General features: G+C 30.5%; 1 protein-coding gene across 10 annotated transcripts in view; it reads right to left on the bottom strand.

Moving 5' to 3' along the window:
* DMD (dystrophin) overlaps positions 1-20,952 on the bottom strand; it is a 2,285,006-nt gene that overhangs the window by 1,322,342 nt on the left and 941,712 nt on the right. For 8 of the 10 annotated variants that reach the window (XM_031963631.1, XM_031963630.1, XM_031963635.1 and 5 more), the window contains 4 exons: positions 16,393-16,563; positions 4,962-5,141; positions 4,458-4,586; positions 2,764-2,934 (listed from right to left, as the gene is read on the bottom strand). In XM_031963631.1, the coding sequence (XP_031819491.1) occupies positions 2,764-2,934; positions 4,458-4,586; positions 4,962-5,141; positions 16,393-16,563 (651 nt within the window). The remainder of the gene's footprint in view (positions 1-2,763; positions 2,935-4,457; positions 4,587-4,961; positions 5,142-16,392; positions 16,564-20,952) is intronic. The other 2 variants (XM_031963636.1, XM_031963638.1) reach the window with 1 other exon arrangement.

Raw genomic sequence — 20,952 nt, 5'->3', positions numbered from 1 at the left:
CTCCTCGATACTTTATTGATTCTTGCAGCCTTTTCTTCCTAATGTTAATCCCTAATATTCCCCTTTGGTACAGTCATATAACCCAACAATGCTATCCTCAGACGCTTTCACACCATATTCCCTATTAGAAAAGGTAGGTAATCAAAACAGCTTGGACTCTATTAATTATACTTCCAGAGATGTTTGGAGGAGTCTCAGAGCAGCTTTCTTCTAAGTTGAATGTTCCTCTCTTCCTTTTGACTCCTAGGTGACCTCTATTAATTATGTATTATTTTCCACAGGCCAGTCTATAAATATTTGGATTGTCCTTAGAATACTATTTCACTATTTAGAAAAGGCCTAGGAAGTGAAGTACTACTAATAAAACTATTCTTTCTTTTCCTGACTGTCATCCCCCAAAGTCTCCAAATTGTAAGGAATTTGACTTTTGTAAACTGGGATAGGACCTAAAATAGCTGATTTTTAGAATTACAGACTCTTTTTTCAAGCCACTAAACTTTTTAGAAAACAATGTCATATATGTGTGTGTGTATCTTCTATGTTCAGTTTGACATATATGTGTGTGTATATATATATACATATATATATATATATCAAACTGAACATAGTAGATTTAAAATAACTTGTGGAATAATTAAATGAATGCTTATATATCTTCACTCTTCTTAACACATTGTTCATACAATAAAGTCACCTACTGCCTAGATAGAATATATGTATCTGTTCATAAAAAGGTTTTTCTACATTAATGAGAAAAAGTATTTTGCAAAATCAAAATGAGGTCTCCTATTCCATGTGAAACAGAATGATAATATTCATGTTATGAATGATACCCTAATTTGGGAATTTGTTTTTTCCCTAAAACATTAAAAATACACTAGTTTACTCTACTGAAACCATACCTTTATCCCTAGAGAAATGTCAGAGGTATGTTCTAGTTTCTTCTTGGACTTATAATTTCCATGACTTGTTGAGGCATATTAAAGTCATTGTTTTAGAATGAGAGTTGAATTCTTATATCATAAATTTGGTATGAGCCATCCCTCTTAGGTTGAAATAAATCCTATTCTCATAACTTTTCCTTAAAGTTATTAAGGAAAATTAAATATTTATTTTAAATTAAGTATGCCTTACATCATCAAAAAAGTTTATGTATAATAAGTTTGTCTTTAAAACTCAAAATTTTAGTGATAACAAAATGGTGGTATGTACTTTTTTCCATAATGTATTGCATAAAGCAACTTTCAATTATTGGTCACATTTCAAAGAAACATTTTTTTCTAGAGAAGAATTCAATTGTCTAGACATAGAATAAATTATTTTGAATATGATAAAACCATGAAGAAAACATAAGTCATAGACGTATAAAAGAGATTGTATTTTTAAAGATAACAAAAACTTAAAATAATAAATCCAGAATAACAAAATCACATTATTCATTTACATATTGATTTTTTTTAACAGTAAATGAAATAACAGTTCCTTGTTTTGAGTAAGCAAATGCAGGGTGCATACCATCAGTTTAAGGTGGCATGACATTACATCCATGTACTAAAAAATAGTATGATAACAATTTATCATATATTGATATATAATAATGATATATGGTCATATGTAATGATGATAGTAAAATTCTGAAAAACAATGTTTTAAAATGGTAATTACATATCTATTATAATTTTCCATTCTAATACCTATTAGATTATTAATAGCAAGGATTAATAGGTATTGTTTATTTCAACCACTTTTCAAAACCATTTTATTAATTTCTGATAAATTTATCACTTACCTGACATGTTACTATTCAAAATTGTATCTTTTTTCTCTCCATTTGTAATTTTTACCTTTTTAAATTTACTCATATTTCATAAACAAAATTTATCTCTATTTTGTGCTTTTAATAGTAGCTTTTAAATTGCTTGAAAATATATCAGATTGAATATTATTTGTGATATTTTGCATCCCAAAATACAAAATAGCTATATTCTCCAATACAGTATTTCATTAATTTGTTTATAATATGCTTAACATATAAGATTTTGCTTTTAAAACAGGCATACTTTCTTTAATTGAACCAGGAATTTGAAACTCTGACATGCAAGTGTTTCACGTTCTCTAGCTCTCCATTATAGAGTAAATACAAACATGCTTGTAAAAATTACAAAATTATGAATAATAAGCTTTGCAAGTTTTTTATGGCTTGAGCATTTCATGACAAAATGCCTACATATCACAGCTTGAACCTGAAATTTGGCGACTGGAGAAGTTAAACATGGATACAAAACACATACAAAGAGTAACACTGGATGCCTTGGTTCATGCAAGTGTACAAAGCCTCATTTTATAATGATTCAAGTATAAGTACAAATGGACACTATCATATTTGGCAAAATAAATCAGTATTTCTCTTAGACAGTTTTGTGCTCTGTTTTAGCTTAAAGCATGCCTTTTTTGTGCATTCATCCTGCATAAGATCCCTGAAAATATATATGTAAACTAGTGCAGAAGTAGTTTATATAAAGTCCTACGAGAGTTATGACAGAAAAAAATGTTTTTTCCTCATGTGTCTCAATTCAATCAACAAAACTTATTGAGCATCTACAATTGCAAGATTCAGTGATAAAGTTTGCTCAGATACATTTGGGCCTTTATTTTTCCTGGAAAACCTTTGCTTTGAGGGTTAAAAGGACCCCCTAGTGCACGGCATAACCTTCGTAAAAGACCACTTAGAACTATTTTCCACCGTGGAGCAGATCTTCCTACCTTTCCAGTCTTAATTCTTTGAGAAATAGCTGCAAATCGATGGTTGAGCTCTGACAGTTTGGGCTCTATTACTTTTCTGCAGTGGTCGCCACGATTTGTCATCAAATTTATAGCCTGGTCATGCGTAGAGTCCACCTTTGGACGCATATCATTCAGTTCAGCCTTTAAGCACTACAGTCCGTGAGCAAGAGACAGGGCTTGAAGTTAGTAATAAGTGGAAAGAGGAAAAGGAGAGAACATGCAAAGGGATAGAGAGCAAGAAAAAAACTTAAAAAAAGGAATAAGAAATGAGACATGAAATATCACAGAAAAACAAGTTATCCCCAACATTTAACTTTTGCCCACCTGTCTATTCAAAAAGTTTATTTATGGGTGGGGAAAGCCAGAAGATGTTTCTAACCTTTCCATTTAAGCAATCTATTACTTGGAACAATGTCAGTGGTAAACATAATATTTTAAGTTTAGTGGGAATCTTATCCTTACTAAATTTCACAGTTGTAAAACCAACAAAATGTTATTATGTTCACAGGAGGGAAGAAGACTAAAGAGCAAATTTTCATTTCTTTCTGGCAGTGGTGCTTAGTTCTTCTTTGTTTTATCATTTTGAGTGCCAAGGAAGAAATTGTTTTCCTTATCTGATGGAGATTCTGTATCAACTAAAGAGAAAGCAGAACAGGCTCTGAGAGATTAGAAGGGTAAAAGGCTTGGAACAAGTTAAATGTTTTGAAATGGCAAAGGGACATAGGAATAGTAAAAAATGTATCATTACTAAAAATGTGGAATAACCATCAGAAAGGGTGTATTATTAATGAAGACTACACAAAACACCTGGTTTTCTGTTAGTCTAAGGACATTTCCTTATGATGTCCTTTGATAAAGTGCCTTCATGTATGCTTTTTGGAATATGGTACTTCATTTTTTTTAAAGAATTATGGTATTCTCTGAAGTAAAATTTCATCAACAAAATTTGAATATGATATAAATTATTTAAAATGAAATAATTTGTAGATATTGTCAAAACCAGACAAATATACTCTTTTAGAAGAGATAGCTGACTTTTTAAAAGAAAACTAATTTAGTCCTTTTCTTATGGTGTAATCCTTTTTTTGACTTTAACATGGGGCATATTTCTGAAATGTGTTAGTTTGTAGTAAGATGTTTAGAAAATTTTAAAATGAAGAAAATAAAAGCAGTGGCTATATCTATTGGATACCTGGAATTTGAACAAAAATGAAAAATAAAATCCAGCCAGCCCTTCATTCAGATGATTTGTCTCTGTGATTTCAAAGTTCTAGATTACTGGGATTAGGCAAAAATATCTGTATGACCACATTTTTTTCTTTATCCTAATATAGAATTATACAGACAACCAGTGAGTGAGAAGCTGTTTTTTGCTTTTACTAAAGACTGTCTAGAGGCTTCTGGATACTATAAAATATTATCATGAAAGATCAGAGAAGTTCTTTCTTTGCAAATTTTTAAGGATGGTTTGTCTGCAGCCCTGTTAAGAGGTAAATGACCTCTCTGGATGATATCCAGACATGTATTTTTGCATGACTCTTCAGTGTCATTAAGCTATCCAGAGAGAAAAAGCTACTTTAATTTGTTTGTCCTTTATAGGATCAAGGACAAATAAACTTGAAATTAACTGTTGAGATGAATGAAAAAGCTATTCAGAATATATAATTTGCTACCTTAAGTACATCTTCTTTCTGCTGAGTTTTCTTTTTCTCAGATTCATCCAATAATATTTCAGCATGAGAGATCCAGGAGGTGATGTGAGCTACATTTTCATCAAATGTTTCCATGTGTTTCTGGTATTCCTGTAGTCAAAGAGAGAAAAGAATGACACGTCACTAACGATTTATACAATATTTTTTAAAGGAACTATTATAATTTGTTCCTGTAAAAAGTGGCAAACTTTGTAGAAATTGTATTGCTTTATAAATGGAATGCACACACACACACACACACACACACACACACACACACACACATATATATATATATATATATATATATATTAACATATAAAAATCAAACATATACATAGGGAAACATTCAGAATCATGATTAACAACATAATTCCAAATGCTTATAAGATAAAAGTAGAGTTGGACCAACTCTTCAGAATCAAATGACATTTCCATATTTAGAAAATGATGTTGTTCATGATATAGCAAGAAAGCTTTCATTACCAATAGTAGATTTAACCATTCTTCTGCTCGAGATGTTACAGCAATCCAGTTACTCTTCAGAAGGCTGAGTTTATCATCTACCAGATTTTCCTTTTTGCCCAGCACTGTCTTTAGGGATGTTCCTAAATCAGTAATGATCTTTAGCTGAGGCTGCCTTTTCTCAATCTCTTTCTGAGTAGCCTATTAAAAAAAAAAAAAAACAATAGACTATGTTACCCTCACAAGAACCTTGAGTTTTAATGTTAATAAAATTGCAAATTACTGTTATGAGAAAGTTTTCCAGAGGTTAAATCTACCACTAAAACAAAACTTTTTACAGTGAAAATTTTTACCATAAATATCTAGTAATGTTATTATTTATTTTTGGTATCTAGTTATGATTATATATTTATAAAATGCAAGTATAGAAGCATATGTTCATGTATTTCAAAATCAAAGGCATTTGATTTGTTTTATGAGGTGTACTTGCTATTAACAAGTTATTTTTAAATTTTTTATTTACTTTAATTTTCCAATTACATGTAATTTTTTAAACAATGGTTTTTTAATATTTTGAGTTCCAAAATCTTGTGCTCCTTCTTGCCTCTCCCCTATTTTTTGAGAAGGCAAGTGATTTGACAATTGGAAGTACTTCATTTTTTTATAAAGCTTTTTATTTTAAAAACCTATGCACAGATAATTTGACAACCTTGACCCTTGCATGGCCTTGTATTTTAGATGGCAGGAAATCCAGTATATGTTAAATCCAATATGTATAAACATATTTATAAAATTCTCTTCCTACACAAGAAAAATCAGGTCAAAAAAAGAAAGCAAACAAGTAAGAAAAAATGCAAGTGAACAACAAAAAGAGTGAAAATGCTGTTATGATCCACACTCAGTTCCCATAGTCCTCTCTCTAGGTATGAGAGATGGCTCTCTTTATCACAAGATCATTGGAACTGGCATCAATCATCTCATTGTTGGAAAGAGTCACATTCATCAGAATTGATCATCATAAAATATTGATGTTGCTGTGTACAATGATCTCCTGGTTCTGTTCATTTCACTCAGCATCAGTTAATGTAAGTCTTTCCAGGTCTCTCTAAAATCATCTTCATGATCATTTCTTATAAAACAATAATATTCCATAATATTCAAAAACCACAACTTATTCAGTCATTCTCCAACAGATGAGCATTTACTCAGTTTCCAGTTTCTTGCCACTACGAGAAGGGCTGTCACAAACATTTTTACATATGTGGGTCCCTTTCCTTTCTTTAAGATCTCTTTGGGATATAAGCACAGTAGAAACACTCCTAGGTCAAAGGGTATGCACAGTTTGATAACTTTTTGAGCATAGTTCTAAACTGCTCTCCAGAATGGCTGGATCTGTTTACAGTTCCACCAACAATGTATCAGTGTCCCAGTTTTCCTACATTCTAGTTGACAGTACTTTAAAATTTTAACTTTAATCTTATGACAAACCCAAATTATAATGGACTTTCTTGATCATGGAGTGGTAAATGATTACAACTGATATTAATTATGACAGGATCTGAGACTGTGCAAATAGTGATTTCAACACAAAACACCTAATACTGCTATTCTCTCTCCATGACAGGCTGGAATGACTGTCATTCTCCAGTCTTTCTGAGTCATAGTCCCTCAATATATATTCTAATGGCAGTTTTAAATCTATGGCATCTCCTGAAAGGTTTTCTTGATAGCACCAAAGCATCTCTGACTAAAGGCTTAGGCGAACATCAAGACCATTACTGTTCTTTTTAGAGGAGTAGCTGTCTCATGAAACTGATATGATGCCAATTTATACATCTCCATATTTTTTCCTGCTAATGTAATGCTACTGTTCCATATATATATATATATATATATATATATATATTCACACACAATGCTGAAACTGAAATCCTGGACTTGTCTGTAATCTATGCATAGATACTAATAGATTCATGACAATCCTGATTACAGATCCATTGAGAATAATTGTTAATGATTTTTTAGCAAAAATATTGACTGAATATAAGTACTGCTAGCAAACAAAAGTTACATATAACCCATAAAAATTATATATTCAAAACATTATATTTACAAATTTTGATCTTAAATAAGCAAAAACTAATACATCACTGGTCAATATTGAATTGTTTCTGCTTTATTCTTTCTGTTTCCTGGTCTAGAAAGAAACAACTACATAAAAACTCAATGAGTCAAGCACTTAGGAAGGATTAATTGATCTCTTATTTTATTTGTAGCAATGCACTTAACCTCATCATTATTTTCATTTTTTTGTCCATGTAAATATAAATGATTAATGATGCTCACAGCAATACAACTGTAAATATATAGGACTTAGCAAAAATAAGTAACATTACCATTAACATGACATACATAGTGCTTTGATAAATATGAATTCCCTTTTTTAGTGAATCACTAGATGATATAGATTGTTGAGCTCTAATTTATGTTTGTAGTTATCAAGGATCTTAACATATGCCTCAGAAACTCCATGTTGGAAAAGAATATTCAATTTTCTGTAAGAAGTCAAATACCTTAAGGAGGTAATCGGGAAAGTGATACCATAAGATACTTAATAAGCTTTATCTATTTACATTCCTACTTGGGAGGGTGATGCATGGTAACTCATTAGAAGATTCTTATTTTTATGGAAGTTAGAAGGAGTATATATAGACAGAGGGTATGGCTGTGAATTGAAGATGAAGGGATAATATCTCTTTAAAAATGATGAAATTAAGGAATGAGAGAGCAATATACTGGAAGAAAGGGAGAGGGAGAAGTGGAATGGTGCAAATTAACTGCCAAAAAAAGAGGCAAATAAAAGCTTTTACAGTGGAGGGGTAGAGGGGCAGGAGAATTGGCTCAAATAGGAAATAACATACATACTACTCAATAAAGGTATAGAAATCTATCTTATCCTACAGGAAAATAGGAGGGGAATGGGATGTTGAAAGAAGGGGATAAAAGATAAGTCATATTGGGGGAAGGAGGGGTCAGTAGCAAAATGTTTTTGAAGAGAGACAAGGTGAAAGGAGAGAGAGAATAAATGGGGAGGGAAAATACAATTAGCAATAGTAATTGTAAGAAATTTTTCGAAGCAACTTTCTCTGATGGAATATTATTGTTTTGGGAAATGATGAGGGGGATGCTCTCAGGAAAAAATAATAAACCTGGAAAGTCTTCCATGAACAAAATAAAATATACTTGTATACAAAGTAATAGCAATGTTCTGAGATGACCAGCTATAAATGACTTTGTTATTTTCAGTAGTACAATCATCCACCATTACTCTGAAGGACTTATGATGAAAAATACTATCCATACCCAGAGAAAAAACTGATTGATTCTGAAATCAGATCGAAGCATGTTTGTGTTCTCTCTCTCTCTCTCTCTCTCTCTCTCTCTCTCTCTCTCTCTCTCAATTTTCTTGAGAGTTTTTATTTTTATTAGGGTGGGAGATCTGTGTTTTCTTTCAGAACTTGACTTTTATGAAAATGGTTTTTATAACTTCACATGAAGTTTATAATTTCAGATGTGGATCCCACATCTTGTTGATGGGGATAAGGGATAAAATCCAGAACACAAAAAAAATAAAAAAAAAAAAAGTAAAAAAAAAATAGTTTGAATGTAACTGGGGAAAATATTAAATAAATAAATAAATTTAAAATAATGAAAAAAGAAGTCAATTTTTTTTATAATATACAAAAAACAAACATGGGAAGATTTTCTATACTTTGTACTTTTCAGTCAATTATGATTATAAATTGTTCCCGTTAGTTCATCCCCTAAAAGTGATGATCCTATGCTATTGTTTGAAGCCTCCCTATGACCAATCTGCTACCTCCCATATATGGGCAGTTCCGATTGTTAAGTTTTATCTGGCATCAAGCTTAACTATAATTTTTTTCAATTTCTATGCACTGTTTCTGCTTTTACCTTGCAGAGCAAAAATTTTTTTAAATGAATCTAATATTTTTTTCCTAAAGCCTTCCCTCAAATAGAAGCAGACATTTATCTTCTTCCTCTTGAACCTTTTTGTCTTCAAGACTAATTACCTGCAAATCCTTTACTTTATGTTTATATGATAGATTTTTGAGATCTTTAGTTGTTTTCTGAAATCTGTTCATCTGTCAACATCCAAATTTAAAATTTCAAAATAACACAATGCTTTAGAAAAAACTGAGCTCTTATAAAAATAGAAGAGAACCTTCACATTTACCTCAGAGTAGACATGCTCAGTGGAAAGTGATTGCATTCCTTTTATGTATTAAAAAAAATGATTCTACCAAGGGGCATTTCGGTAGTGCAGTGGATAGAGTATCAGCGCTGCTGCAATCAGAAGGACCTGAATTCAAATCTGGCCTCACCCTAAGCAAGTCAATTAACCCCAATTGCCTTAGCATTAAAAAAAAAATGTACCTATGTAATATCAGAAGAATTTTCAAACCAAGATTGAATTTAAAGATAAATTTATCTCATTGACAAGATGATAGAATAAGAGAGAATTCAATTTTAGGACCTATGTTAACATTGATAAATCACTTAAACTGATTTTATTAAAAGTTTTATTTGAACAATTTATTGGAATCTTTCTTGAAAAAAAGAGAACACAATAATGGGAGTTTGTTGTCCATTCATAGGCAGTAATTTGAAAAGTATCTAGAGGAACTAAAATTTTTGAAATTTAAAATTGCCAGACCTAATGAGTCAATTGAGAAGATTTCTGTCTTTCCTCCTGAAAGTTAAAAAAATTGAGATTATTTTTTAAATTGCTATTTTTGTCTTACATTACAACTGGTGATTATAGAGTGTGTTTTAAGTGGCAAACATGATTTAAAAGAGCAATAAAACAAAAGCTGTAAGAATCATAAAAAATTAAGTTGTGCTTTAAAACAATGCATATTAATTTTTGATACCTAATATATTATACATTAAAGTAAAATTTTGATGAAAGCAAACAGTAAGAAATAGTTATTATTGTCATAATTCCAATGACAGTGAATGGTGGCTCCAATGGCATTTAACAGATGTTCCATTTTTTAAGTAACAGCTGCTTGATGCATTCATTGTATCAAGTTAATGATCTGTTGGTTTTATTTCACTTCACAGATAAATTAGTATACTTACTTTAAAAACATGTGAACATATAACTTTTTAGGATAAATATATAAAGAAAATTAAATTATTCTTGTTATAAAATGATATACTTTTGAATTAATAAATAGAGAGTTGAATAAGTTTCACAAAGAATGACATAGATTTTAGTTGCATTTGAATTTTTAAAGATACTTTTTTTTTCTTATATTTTTTTAAAGGTAAAGATGTTGCATCTGAATTGATAAGCATATATGCAAAACTCTGTTTACATTTCACATGTATGTTTTAATACATGCAAGAATCAGGTATATAGGTGAGTGTGTGTGTGCATATACAAGTATGTGTATGATATATAAGCATCCCAAGAGAATTTGACCTTCTAGTGTGACATGTTTGCATTCCAAAAATCTTTGGGATTTAATGCTTAATACTTCACTAACATTATATGTATTTACATATATACATATAATATGTACATGTATGTACATATATGTAGTAATTGACAAAATACCTAGAAGAACTCAATTTTTGACACTTAATATTGCCAGATCTAATAAACGAGTAAAGAAGTTTGCTTTCTTCCTTCCTGCAATTAAAAAATATTGATATTATTATAAAATTTCTATTTTTGCCTTAAAAAGAGTAACATTTTCAGAATTTAAGTGATAGTAAAGGAGTAGTACACGAGTCTTTAAATTTCTCTTCTTTATCTTGAACTTGGAGAAAGATCTAATACAGATTAAACATGCTGGATTTGGAAATAATAAATCTATGTGTTCTAGCTTTAATAGTTATTAGATTGGGAAATGTGAAAAAAAACATTTAGGTTTTTTAAAATCTTATTTTCCTCACTTGTTAAAAGGCTATAATAATATTTATATTTCTATGATTTAGTTAATTTGTGATGATAGCACTTTGTGCATTTTCTTATAAAACAATACACATTTTTGGTTTTATTTTTGTCATAAAGAATTCAAAGTTATAATTTATATTTTGTTACTGACACTTAACTGTATGAGAAAGAGAATTCATTATAAGGCTCAATTTCAACATCTATAACGTGACTTTAATAATATTTTTACGGAGGCCTGTTTTGAGCATATATTTATATATATGTATTTATAATATATATGTATTTATATATGAAATTTTATTATTTTAAAAATTATCCATGATTTATACTTAAGCCTGCATGATCTTTCATAGTAGGTATTTTTCTGACATATCACTATTTTCTCATTGAATAATAGAGGTAAAACTTTAAGTTTTATCATGTCTTTTAAGAAATATTGCATCCTAAATTTTATAAAAATTGATTTATCAAAAAATATGAAGAAACACATGTGTGAAATCTAAAAGTTTAAGACGACTATTTTGTATAAATCACAAAACTAAGATTACAATATACATTTTGTTTTAGATGTCTTTAAAATTATCAGAGAAGCTTATTATTCTTTATCTGAAATTTTCAATCAGTGAAAAGTAATTTCACAAAGTACATTATGATTACTATGAAATCTAACTTATTAAATTATAAAAAATAAAGCATTTTATGATTGAATGTTTTGAAGTTTATCTTATTCATACATGTTATAAATACCATAAATAGTAAATACATATTACATATTATTTTAACTTCATGTCATCATCATTATAGCTTCATTGTTCATTCATTCTGATTTCAAATATTGGAGTAAACTTGCCAAAACCTTTAACAAGTCTAAAACAGGGGGTAGCTAGATGGTATAGTGAACCAGCCCTGAAGTCAGGAGGTCCTGAGTTTAAATCTGGTCTCAGACACGTAACACTTCCTACTTGTGGGACCGTAGGCAAGTCACTTAACCCCAATTATCTCAGCTTAAAAAAAAAGTCTAAAATGGGTGACTATACATTTTAGCATAAATAAATTAGAAGACAACCATATACAGTACAAAAAAACTTTTAAAGGTGAAAATTCTCTAGGTATTTGACAAGTTTACTCCAATATTTGAAAGCAATATAGATGAACAATTTATTTTTTAAAATATGACATTTTTCTTTGCAATTAAGTGAACTATGTAATTATTCCATAATTGAACTTTGAAGTATTGTTGACTCTTCTAAATAATCCTGCAAATACTGTGAATGCTATCAATAAAGCACAGAAGCATGTGTAAACTTTAATAAAGATTATAGATGTGGAATGTTTTGGGGTTATTTTTCAATTTTTATCCCCAGAATTTATCACTGTTGGATTGACATAAATTATCTTTTGAATTTATAAAGTGGAAAATGCTATAATTTCAATGGAACTCTACATATTAGTTGTGATTAGGGGGATTTCTAAGAGTAAATAATTAACAGTTTTTAATTGTTAAAAATAGATAACTAAATGAATAAAGAGTACAGGTCACAAACTCTAACGTTTAAGACTAGAAAATATGAAGAGTGAAAAATCTACTTTTATAAAACTTTTCTTTCTATATACTTTAATACTTCTAAAGTAAATGTTCTTTTAAAAAAATAAAATCATTTTAAAAGTAACAACTATGTGCAAGATGCTGTGGCAGATGATGATGTCATAAAGGCAACATCAAGGCATATATAGTCCTCAACAAGTGTAGTACTATCTATATTAAACAATCTATGTTTTCTAGCATTGAAAATATCTTTATTTGAATGAATGTATAAATTGTTTAATCTCCCCCCACACACAGAATTTTATAAAACAAAGTCTATTTTAGAGACAGTATGATTTAGTGGAAAAAGAGCTAGCTTCAGAGTTATGATATCCTTAGTTTAACTCCTCCTTCTCACACTCAATGATTATATGGCCCAAGGAAAATTAATGAATCTCTTATTGCCCCAAGAAAAATTAAGCAATGCTGGAAAATTGTAACACTACACTGGAAGAGAGGATTTCCTTTTAGGAATTTTCATACATCAATGAAATCACATTTCTGTACCAAAAGGGGCAAAAAAGCTAATCTAGCATCCTTTCACAAGATCACAGTTGAAAATTTTCTGTATTTTTATATTTGAGTTAACATCATACACTCTCCTGGGAGGCATTAAAGAAGAAGGGTTACAGAGTAGAAAGAATTAGAGTGGGTTTTGAATAAAAAGACCTAAAATCAAATTCTGATTACTAATAATGTTGGATAAGTCCTTCTTCCTTCTTACTTTAATCTCTATTTTTTTTTAATGGAAATAAGAATATTTGGATTATTTACCTCCAGGAGCTTTCAGAGAAGAAAAAAAAGTGATTTATAAACCTTAAAATGCTAGAGAAATGGGAGTTAACCTGTTGATTTGGGGGGAATATGAAATAGCCTACATGATATCTAGAAAAAAAACAAAGCCAGCTTCTATTAGATTTGGTGAATGATAGCCATTTTCTCCCTTCAGTTACACTAGTGCCTTACTTCACTGCTGTACTCATCTTCATGGTATGCAGTTCCATTAAATTTACACATATACCTCATTAAATTGAGATAATTGGAAAGATTACCTGGAGTAACAAAAAGTAGAAGGTGAATGGAAATTGGGCATAAAATTCTGTTAATGTATTCTTTCCACTTTCTGTACATGTCTCTTCCTAAACCTTCAAAAAGAAGAAATTACTAAATACAAATTGAATTTTACTTTGAACATGATTTGTTATAATTTGTATTTATAGGCCATGTTACTAGTTTCCTATCAATAAAACTTTTGCTTCACTCTGTAAAAAAAATTCTTTTTATTTATTTATTTATATAAAATCCACATTTCTTTATGAATAAAATTGGAAGAAAAAAATTAGGACAAAAGGGAAAAACCACAGGAGAGAAAAATAAAACAAAAAAAAAGCAGTGAACATAGCGCGTGTTGATTTACATTCAATCTCCATAGTTCTTTTTCTGGATGCAGATGGCATTTTCCAATCAAAGTTTATTTGGATTGCCTTGGATCAGTGAACCACTGAGAAGAACCAAGTCTTTCATAGTTGATCCTTGTTTATTCTCACTGTTATTTCTGGTTCTGTTTGTTTGAATCAGCATCACTTCATGTAAATATTTCCAGGTCTTTCTAAGCTTGGCTTGTTCATTATCATCAATAATATTCAATTATTTTAATATACCACAATTTATTCAGCCATTCTCCAATTGATGGGCATCTACTTGTTTTCCATTTCTTTTCTACCACAAAAAAAGCTGCTGCAAACATTTTTGACCATGTAAGTCCTTTCCTCTCATTTGTGATTTCTTTGGGATACAGATCCAATAATGGCTCTGATAGGTCAAAGGGTGTGTACAGTTTTATAGTCTTTTGGGCATAGTTCCAAATTGATAGGGACAAAACATTCTAATTATAATAGCCTAATCCATTTTTGGAAATGAGCCTAGGTGGCTGGAAGTCAAAAGGTGACCTTTTTATCCATATATCCCCTGAAGGTTCAAAAGAAGTACCTCTCTAGTGATAATAGAGAACAGAATCCAGGAAGAGGTGTATATAAGCCCTCTTTCCCTCTCTGATTAGAATGCTGTCATGTTATGCTCTAATGATTCGTGGTAATATCCAATATAATACAATTACCCATCACTCTTTTAAAGTTATTATTTACTTTATTCTTTGGTCCCTTTTGAAACAATGAAAGCAATGAAAATTGTGAGCCACTCAATAATAAAGACATAATGTTTTGGAATAAAAGAAGGGATTTGACTACTAATATAAACATGGAGTAAGATTTCTAATAAGAGTTCTACAGCATTCTATTATGTATATTTATATATATATATATGTATATATACACATACATATTTGTACATGTGTTACACACATTTATATCAGGTCTATATCTATATCATCTCTATGTCTATATCTATATACACATATCTATATTGTTATCTATCTATCTTTCTATATGAGATTAGATCTATTCTACTTTGCTCCTGAGGGCAGAACTAAGACTAATAGATGTGATTTGCCAGAAGATGGATTTTTTGCTTTAATATAAAGAAAATGTTGCCAACAATTAAATCAACCAACTAGCAAGTTTCTGATCAATATTTCAAGAAAAATATTGACGACCACTCATGAGGAATCTTGTAGAGGGTATGCATGTGTTAAGTAGAGTCAAGGCTATTTGATCTCGGAGGTCCCTCTAATTGCTTCTAAGTCTAACTGACGTTATCTTTAAAATTAGGGTGATGATACATGGACTCTCTATTTAAGAAGATTATTGTGAATTAAGTTCTTTGAAAAAAATAACTTGCTCTATAAATGATAATTAAAGAAATGTTTAGGAGCCAGGCTCAAGTGCAAAGTCATTTTAATAGGATCATTCCACATGGAGAATCTATGTAATCTGTTAGCAGCACAATCATATCATGAAATGTGGTTTGGAAAGATCATAGAGCATGTGTATACCTTCTATAGCTGATTCTTGTTGATTAAAAATATCATGATGAGAAGGATCTTTGATTAGTTGAAGTGGAATTCAAAAAAGCTGTCAACTTCAACCTAGGCCCTTTTGAAGATTTTCTGTGTTCTTAGGAATCTCAGAGATTCATTTGCTTATATCATTCAGTAAGAAAAAAAATGCTATGAAGGAAAAGAGCTTGGGGTTTTCTTTGTTAAGTCAATCTGTTTCTATGAAAGATGTTTGGCCTTAGTCTCTGTTTTAGATAAAGTTGACTGGAATATATGATCCCGTGAATTTTGAAAGGTCAAGAGGACGCTTTGGCTTCTTGGCATTACAGAGTCTGGGCGACCTTTAGGACCTGAGCTCAATGGTACCTTCCACAAGGATTCATCTGACACTTCTTCAGCCTTGAGCTTGGTAGGACAATCACTATGTAGAAACTGAGCTAAACTGAATCATTTTTCTCAGATTCTGAGTTCGTAGAGGGGAAAATATGTTCCTGGGTATGGGGGAAAATATTCGTACTTTGTCCTTACTCTCTCATCAACATAAAGATCACTTTTTAAAAGCTATTCAGATAAATTAGGTGATTGGACAAAATTACGATGCTAGTCACCATTGCCTAACAATGGTAAGGACACTAGTAATAATGGTTTAAGCCAATGGTGGTAGAAACCTCTTCCAGTAATCAAGAACTGTAATGGCCAAATATTGCCTATCTAGCTGTGTGATAGTGACTCACAGTGCTACTGTAGTATTCAATTTAAGTTTTAGAGCTTTGGGAAAAAAAGATGAAAGGATAAATAATATATTTACATTTTTCTACACAAAATTATATTTGCATGTATGTTAAACAGCACATAATATTATATATATATATATATATATATATATATATATATATATATATATATATATATATATACTTTTTACCTTTCCCCATGCAATCTCAGCATCCAAATTAGCAGGCATTCCTTCAACTGCTGATCTCTTTGTCAATTCTGTATCTGTTGCTGCCAGCCACTCTGTTAAGGCATTCATTTCCTTCCGCAACTTCCTTGACAATTTCAAACATTTCTCTAACTGTTGCTTCTTTTCTGTTACCTAAAGGGAAAAAATGGCATATAAATAGTTCTATTTTTCAGGGATCCTTTTATTGGGGACCAAGTTATTTCTGTTTTTACATATTTTTATTTTTTATATTTTTTGTTACCAATTTTATAATAATTTAAATGAATGGCTTATTATGACTAAATAGTAAAAACAGTCTACAATGAACAGGATCCCTTCTGCAGTAAAAACGTTAAAAAAAATCATCTTAGTTACTATAGAAAGAATTGAATGAAAACTGCTTACTACAATAAATGAAGACTTCAAGATTAACATGAACAATTAGTGATCTCTGGTAAAGTTTTTGCTGAGAATGTATCTAATAATCCTTTCAAGGACATGTTCCTAGACACAATGTCTGGGGCTGATTCAATCAATCAATATAATGCTGGAGGTCTTTTGGATAAATCACCACATTTCATGTACAATAAGTGATAAATTATTATGCCCTGAAACATTTATTTGGTGAAAAAACATCTCAGTTGTTCACTATGTCTCAATATGGCTTGAATACCACATAACAAGAAATCTATCTGGGTTGGCTGATGGACTTAGTCCCATTCTTTGGCATAAAATCATCCATGCTTTCAGCAACCTGCAGTCCAAGAAAAGAGTGAATTTCATTTAAATCTCTCTGTAGGAATTAATTGTGTAGGAGGAGAAAAGCTCTTTCCTTGGCTTCTCTCTCTTTGGCTACCATGTTGACAGAGATGCTTCTTGAACTTTCAATGGTTTCAGAGGATTCGGATTTTTTTCTTGGTGTCCTACAATCATCCCAAAAATGGAGGACACCAGTATTTCCATAGGAGTCAAGGTCCCTATGGCATAGGACAAAATATCAAAACCAGATTCAACATTCTACAAAAATTCCAGTAGAAAAATTTACACATAGTCAAGGGAACATCTTGAAGCTTCTAAGTGAAAGGATTTACAGAAGATAAATTACAGCTTTGGTCCCATTTCCCTGAGAGTTTATATGTTCTTGTGGGAGAAGACATTATATCCTTTTAGGAGAGAAACTTTTGTCCTAACTACCTTAACTATATTATCATGGTAAAACACCCATTTCTCAAAACTACTCAAGTCTGCTGATTTATATAATTATGGTGGGAAAACATGCTGGCAGTGGCTTGTGAACTATGCCATTAGAAAGATTTCCTCTAAAACCTCACTTTCCATTTAGCACTAACTCTGACACCCTAAGAATATAATAGATCTATAGACCTAACTTGTTGGTATGAATTGGAGTCCATATAGTACCTCTAAAGCATCTACTACATAAAAGCAAAGGCATATAAATATTCTAGCTCTCAAGGAACTCCTATACTAGTGAAGGCATTAATATTTAAGTAACTGAATACATATAAAATAAATACTGAATATAAAGAAGTAACTTTAGAGAAGAAGGATCAAATGGCTTGAATTTAGGCAGTTAGGAGGGCTTGAAGCAGAAGTTGGCATTGAAATGAATATTCAAAGAAATCAGGACTTTCAAGAGGAAGGCATGAGAAGAAAAGCAATTCAGGCATGAGGAGCAGTCACTGTAGTATATTATTATACTCTATATTATTATAAAGAAACAAAAATTAAACCACTAGTAAAAGAGAGACAAAATGCTTTTTGGGAGGAAGAACTCAATTGAAGAAATCAGGAAATAAATCATATAGGAAATGGCATTTGATGTGAATGCCTTGAAAGGAAGTGAGGTTGCAAAGAAGTGAAGGTGAAGAAAGGAAACATTCTATTTTTGTATTGACTAATCTGTTGTATTTATTGTTTCTCCTTTGTAGAATCTACAGCCATCTACATCCAAAGAGAGGACTGTGGGAACTGAGGGTAGATCGCAACATAGCATTTTTATTCTTTTTTTGTTGTTTCCTTGCATTTTATTTTTTTTTCATTTTCTCCTTTTTGATCTGATTTTTCTTTGCAGCAAGATAATTGTATAAATATGTATACATATATTGGCTTTGACATATATTTTTACCATGTTTGACATATATTGGACTACTTGCTGTCTGGAGGAAAGAGTGGGGATTGGAGGAAATTGGAACACAAGATTTTATGAGGGTCAATGTTAAAAAAATTATCCATGCATGTGTTTTGAAAATAAAAAGCTTTAATTAAAAAAAAAAAAAGATCAAGGTCTCCCACTATCTCCAGTCATCTTGATCTATACTTTGTCACTGCGCCCAGATGGCTCTGGAGGGGAAAGTGAGACAGGTGACCTTGTCCAACCCTCCCTCATTTAAATCCAATTCACTTTCATGTCATGCCCCTAACCCCTAATGTCATGGTCCACTTTGAGAAAGAACAAACAATAATCTCTTGTGCCTAGGAAATGACAAGTTTTTAATCAATATATGTTGAATTAAAAGACTTCCTTTCCTCTTCTCTGGAGCTGGAGAATCATAATAAATCTATGTCAATAGGCATTCCTTATACACAGTATGAAGTTATTGGTTTCATTTTTATTTTCCTTTCACATAGGGGCAGAGTGATATAGGTATTTGAATTTCATTAAGAAATCTACATTTGTATTCATTCTACTGAGAAAGATCATGTTGAAAAGTAAAACACATTAAAATCCACTCAGGTTTCAGCCATTCAGAGTAACTGCAGGACTATGTGTTTGTACAATAAGGCCTAAGCACAATAACCAGTCCACTATTTTTCTGCAATTATATTCACATTCAAAACATAAGGGGAAAAAAAAAAAAAAATGAAGAAATACTTCATAGACCTTAAAAAGGCATGACAAAGAATAGACTCTGAAATGCCAACATTCAGTGACATTCATTAATTTCCTGGTTAGAAGGTCTATATATTGATATAGAGATTACTTTTCTAAGGTTGTAAATGTTATAGTGTGCTCTAAATTTTATTTAAACAGTCTAGAAGATGCACCACCAACAATAAAATCAATAAAAAAGTTAGCTGATGCAAAACCTTATATTTTTTATAGATTTAATCTTTGGCAACCAAATTTTCTTTGCTATTGGTATAAAAAGGACACCAGATTTTATAGTTCAAAGGAATCTTATCTTATCAGAGACTGTCTTATCGAACGTTATATTTTTATTTGTTTATATTATACTATATACATATATGTATATATATTTTATGTATGTGTGGATGTGTTTAGCTATATCTATATATCTATATAATAGGAAAGACTGCCATCTTTAGGAACTTAGAGTTTTGACATTTTTTATATTTTTCTTTTTCTGAAGAGATCTGTTTAAAGAGTGCCACCTGCAGCATGGTTCTTTGGTATTGACTTTTTCATGAAAAACTTATTCTTGAATTGAAGGAAATATTTTTCTTGGGATGATTCTACTAGAGCAAAAGTCAGAAATTAAAGGCAAAGAATTTTACCATAGTACAAAAGGCATGTTATCCAATAACATATTTTCATATATAGGGAAATGATGTTTAAATGATGCTTCAAAATAGAATTTTCATGAACTGGAAATTTTTTTAAATAAACAACAGAAACAAAAGCTAAATGGTAAAGTGAAACTGAACAAAATCCAAGAGCAAAATCTCAGAAAATCATGTAAAAATATGCATTTTTAAAATGCTTAATTATTTTATATACCTATACTTTAAAAATTTTTATCTTAAAAATAATTTATTGTTGCTATTAGCATTCATAAAAAGGAGAATTCTGAGGCTGAAGATTGCTTTCAGGTCAAAATGATAACTTTTCTGAAGGTTAAAAAAATCTAGTGCACAGAACTTTTTAATAATATATACATATTCTGCAATCAGTTTATAAAAATAATTACTTTTATTAAAAATTCTTTGATTTTTATTTTGTTGCTACATTTTTATGAGCATGTTATGTCTGATGAATTCCTATAGAACTTTCTTTTCATAACATTACTATGACATACGAATTAAAATAAATACTAAATGACATATCTACATTAACAAGAATAAATCGAACATTAAATCTTTCTAAGACATAATGTATAACATCCATTTAGATGAACTTAATGGTGAGATAACAAATAAAAGTAAATGTATGTAAGGGAATAATTACATCATGTTTTACCTTAAATGTTCTCTTTCAAAGTCAAAGTTATTCATCAGTCAACTTAGTGAATTAAAACTGTTCAAGAAAAGGTCATGATTAAGAAATATAAAGTATAAATGAGCATTTAAAACACATATATTCTCAACAAAAAGTATGCATTGTCATGTACAGTTAATACAAAAAGACCCATTCAGACTGTAAAATAGGAAAAGAATGTTACAGTTTCTCTAGATAAATTCAAGTCTTAGCATTTCTATATAAATTAGAGATTTTCTCTAAGATGTGGACATAAGAAAGAAATTTCTATAATGCTATGAATTTCTTGACAGTTGAGATTGATA

The sequence above is a fragment of the Sarcophilus harrisii genome, chromosome 3 (assembly GCF_902635505.1).
Source record: "Sarcophilus harrisii chromosome 3, mSarHar1.11, whole genome shotgun sequence".
Lineage (NCBI taxonomy): Eukaryota > Metazoa > Chordata > Mammalia > Dasyuromorphia > Dasyuridae > Sarcophilus > Sarcophilus harrisii.
This window is presented reverse-complemented; position numbering and strand designations above follow the sequence as displayed.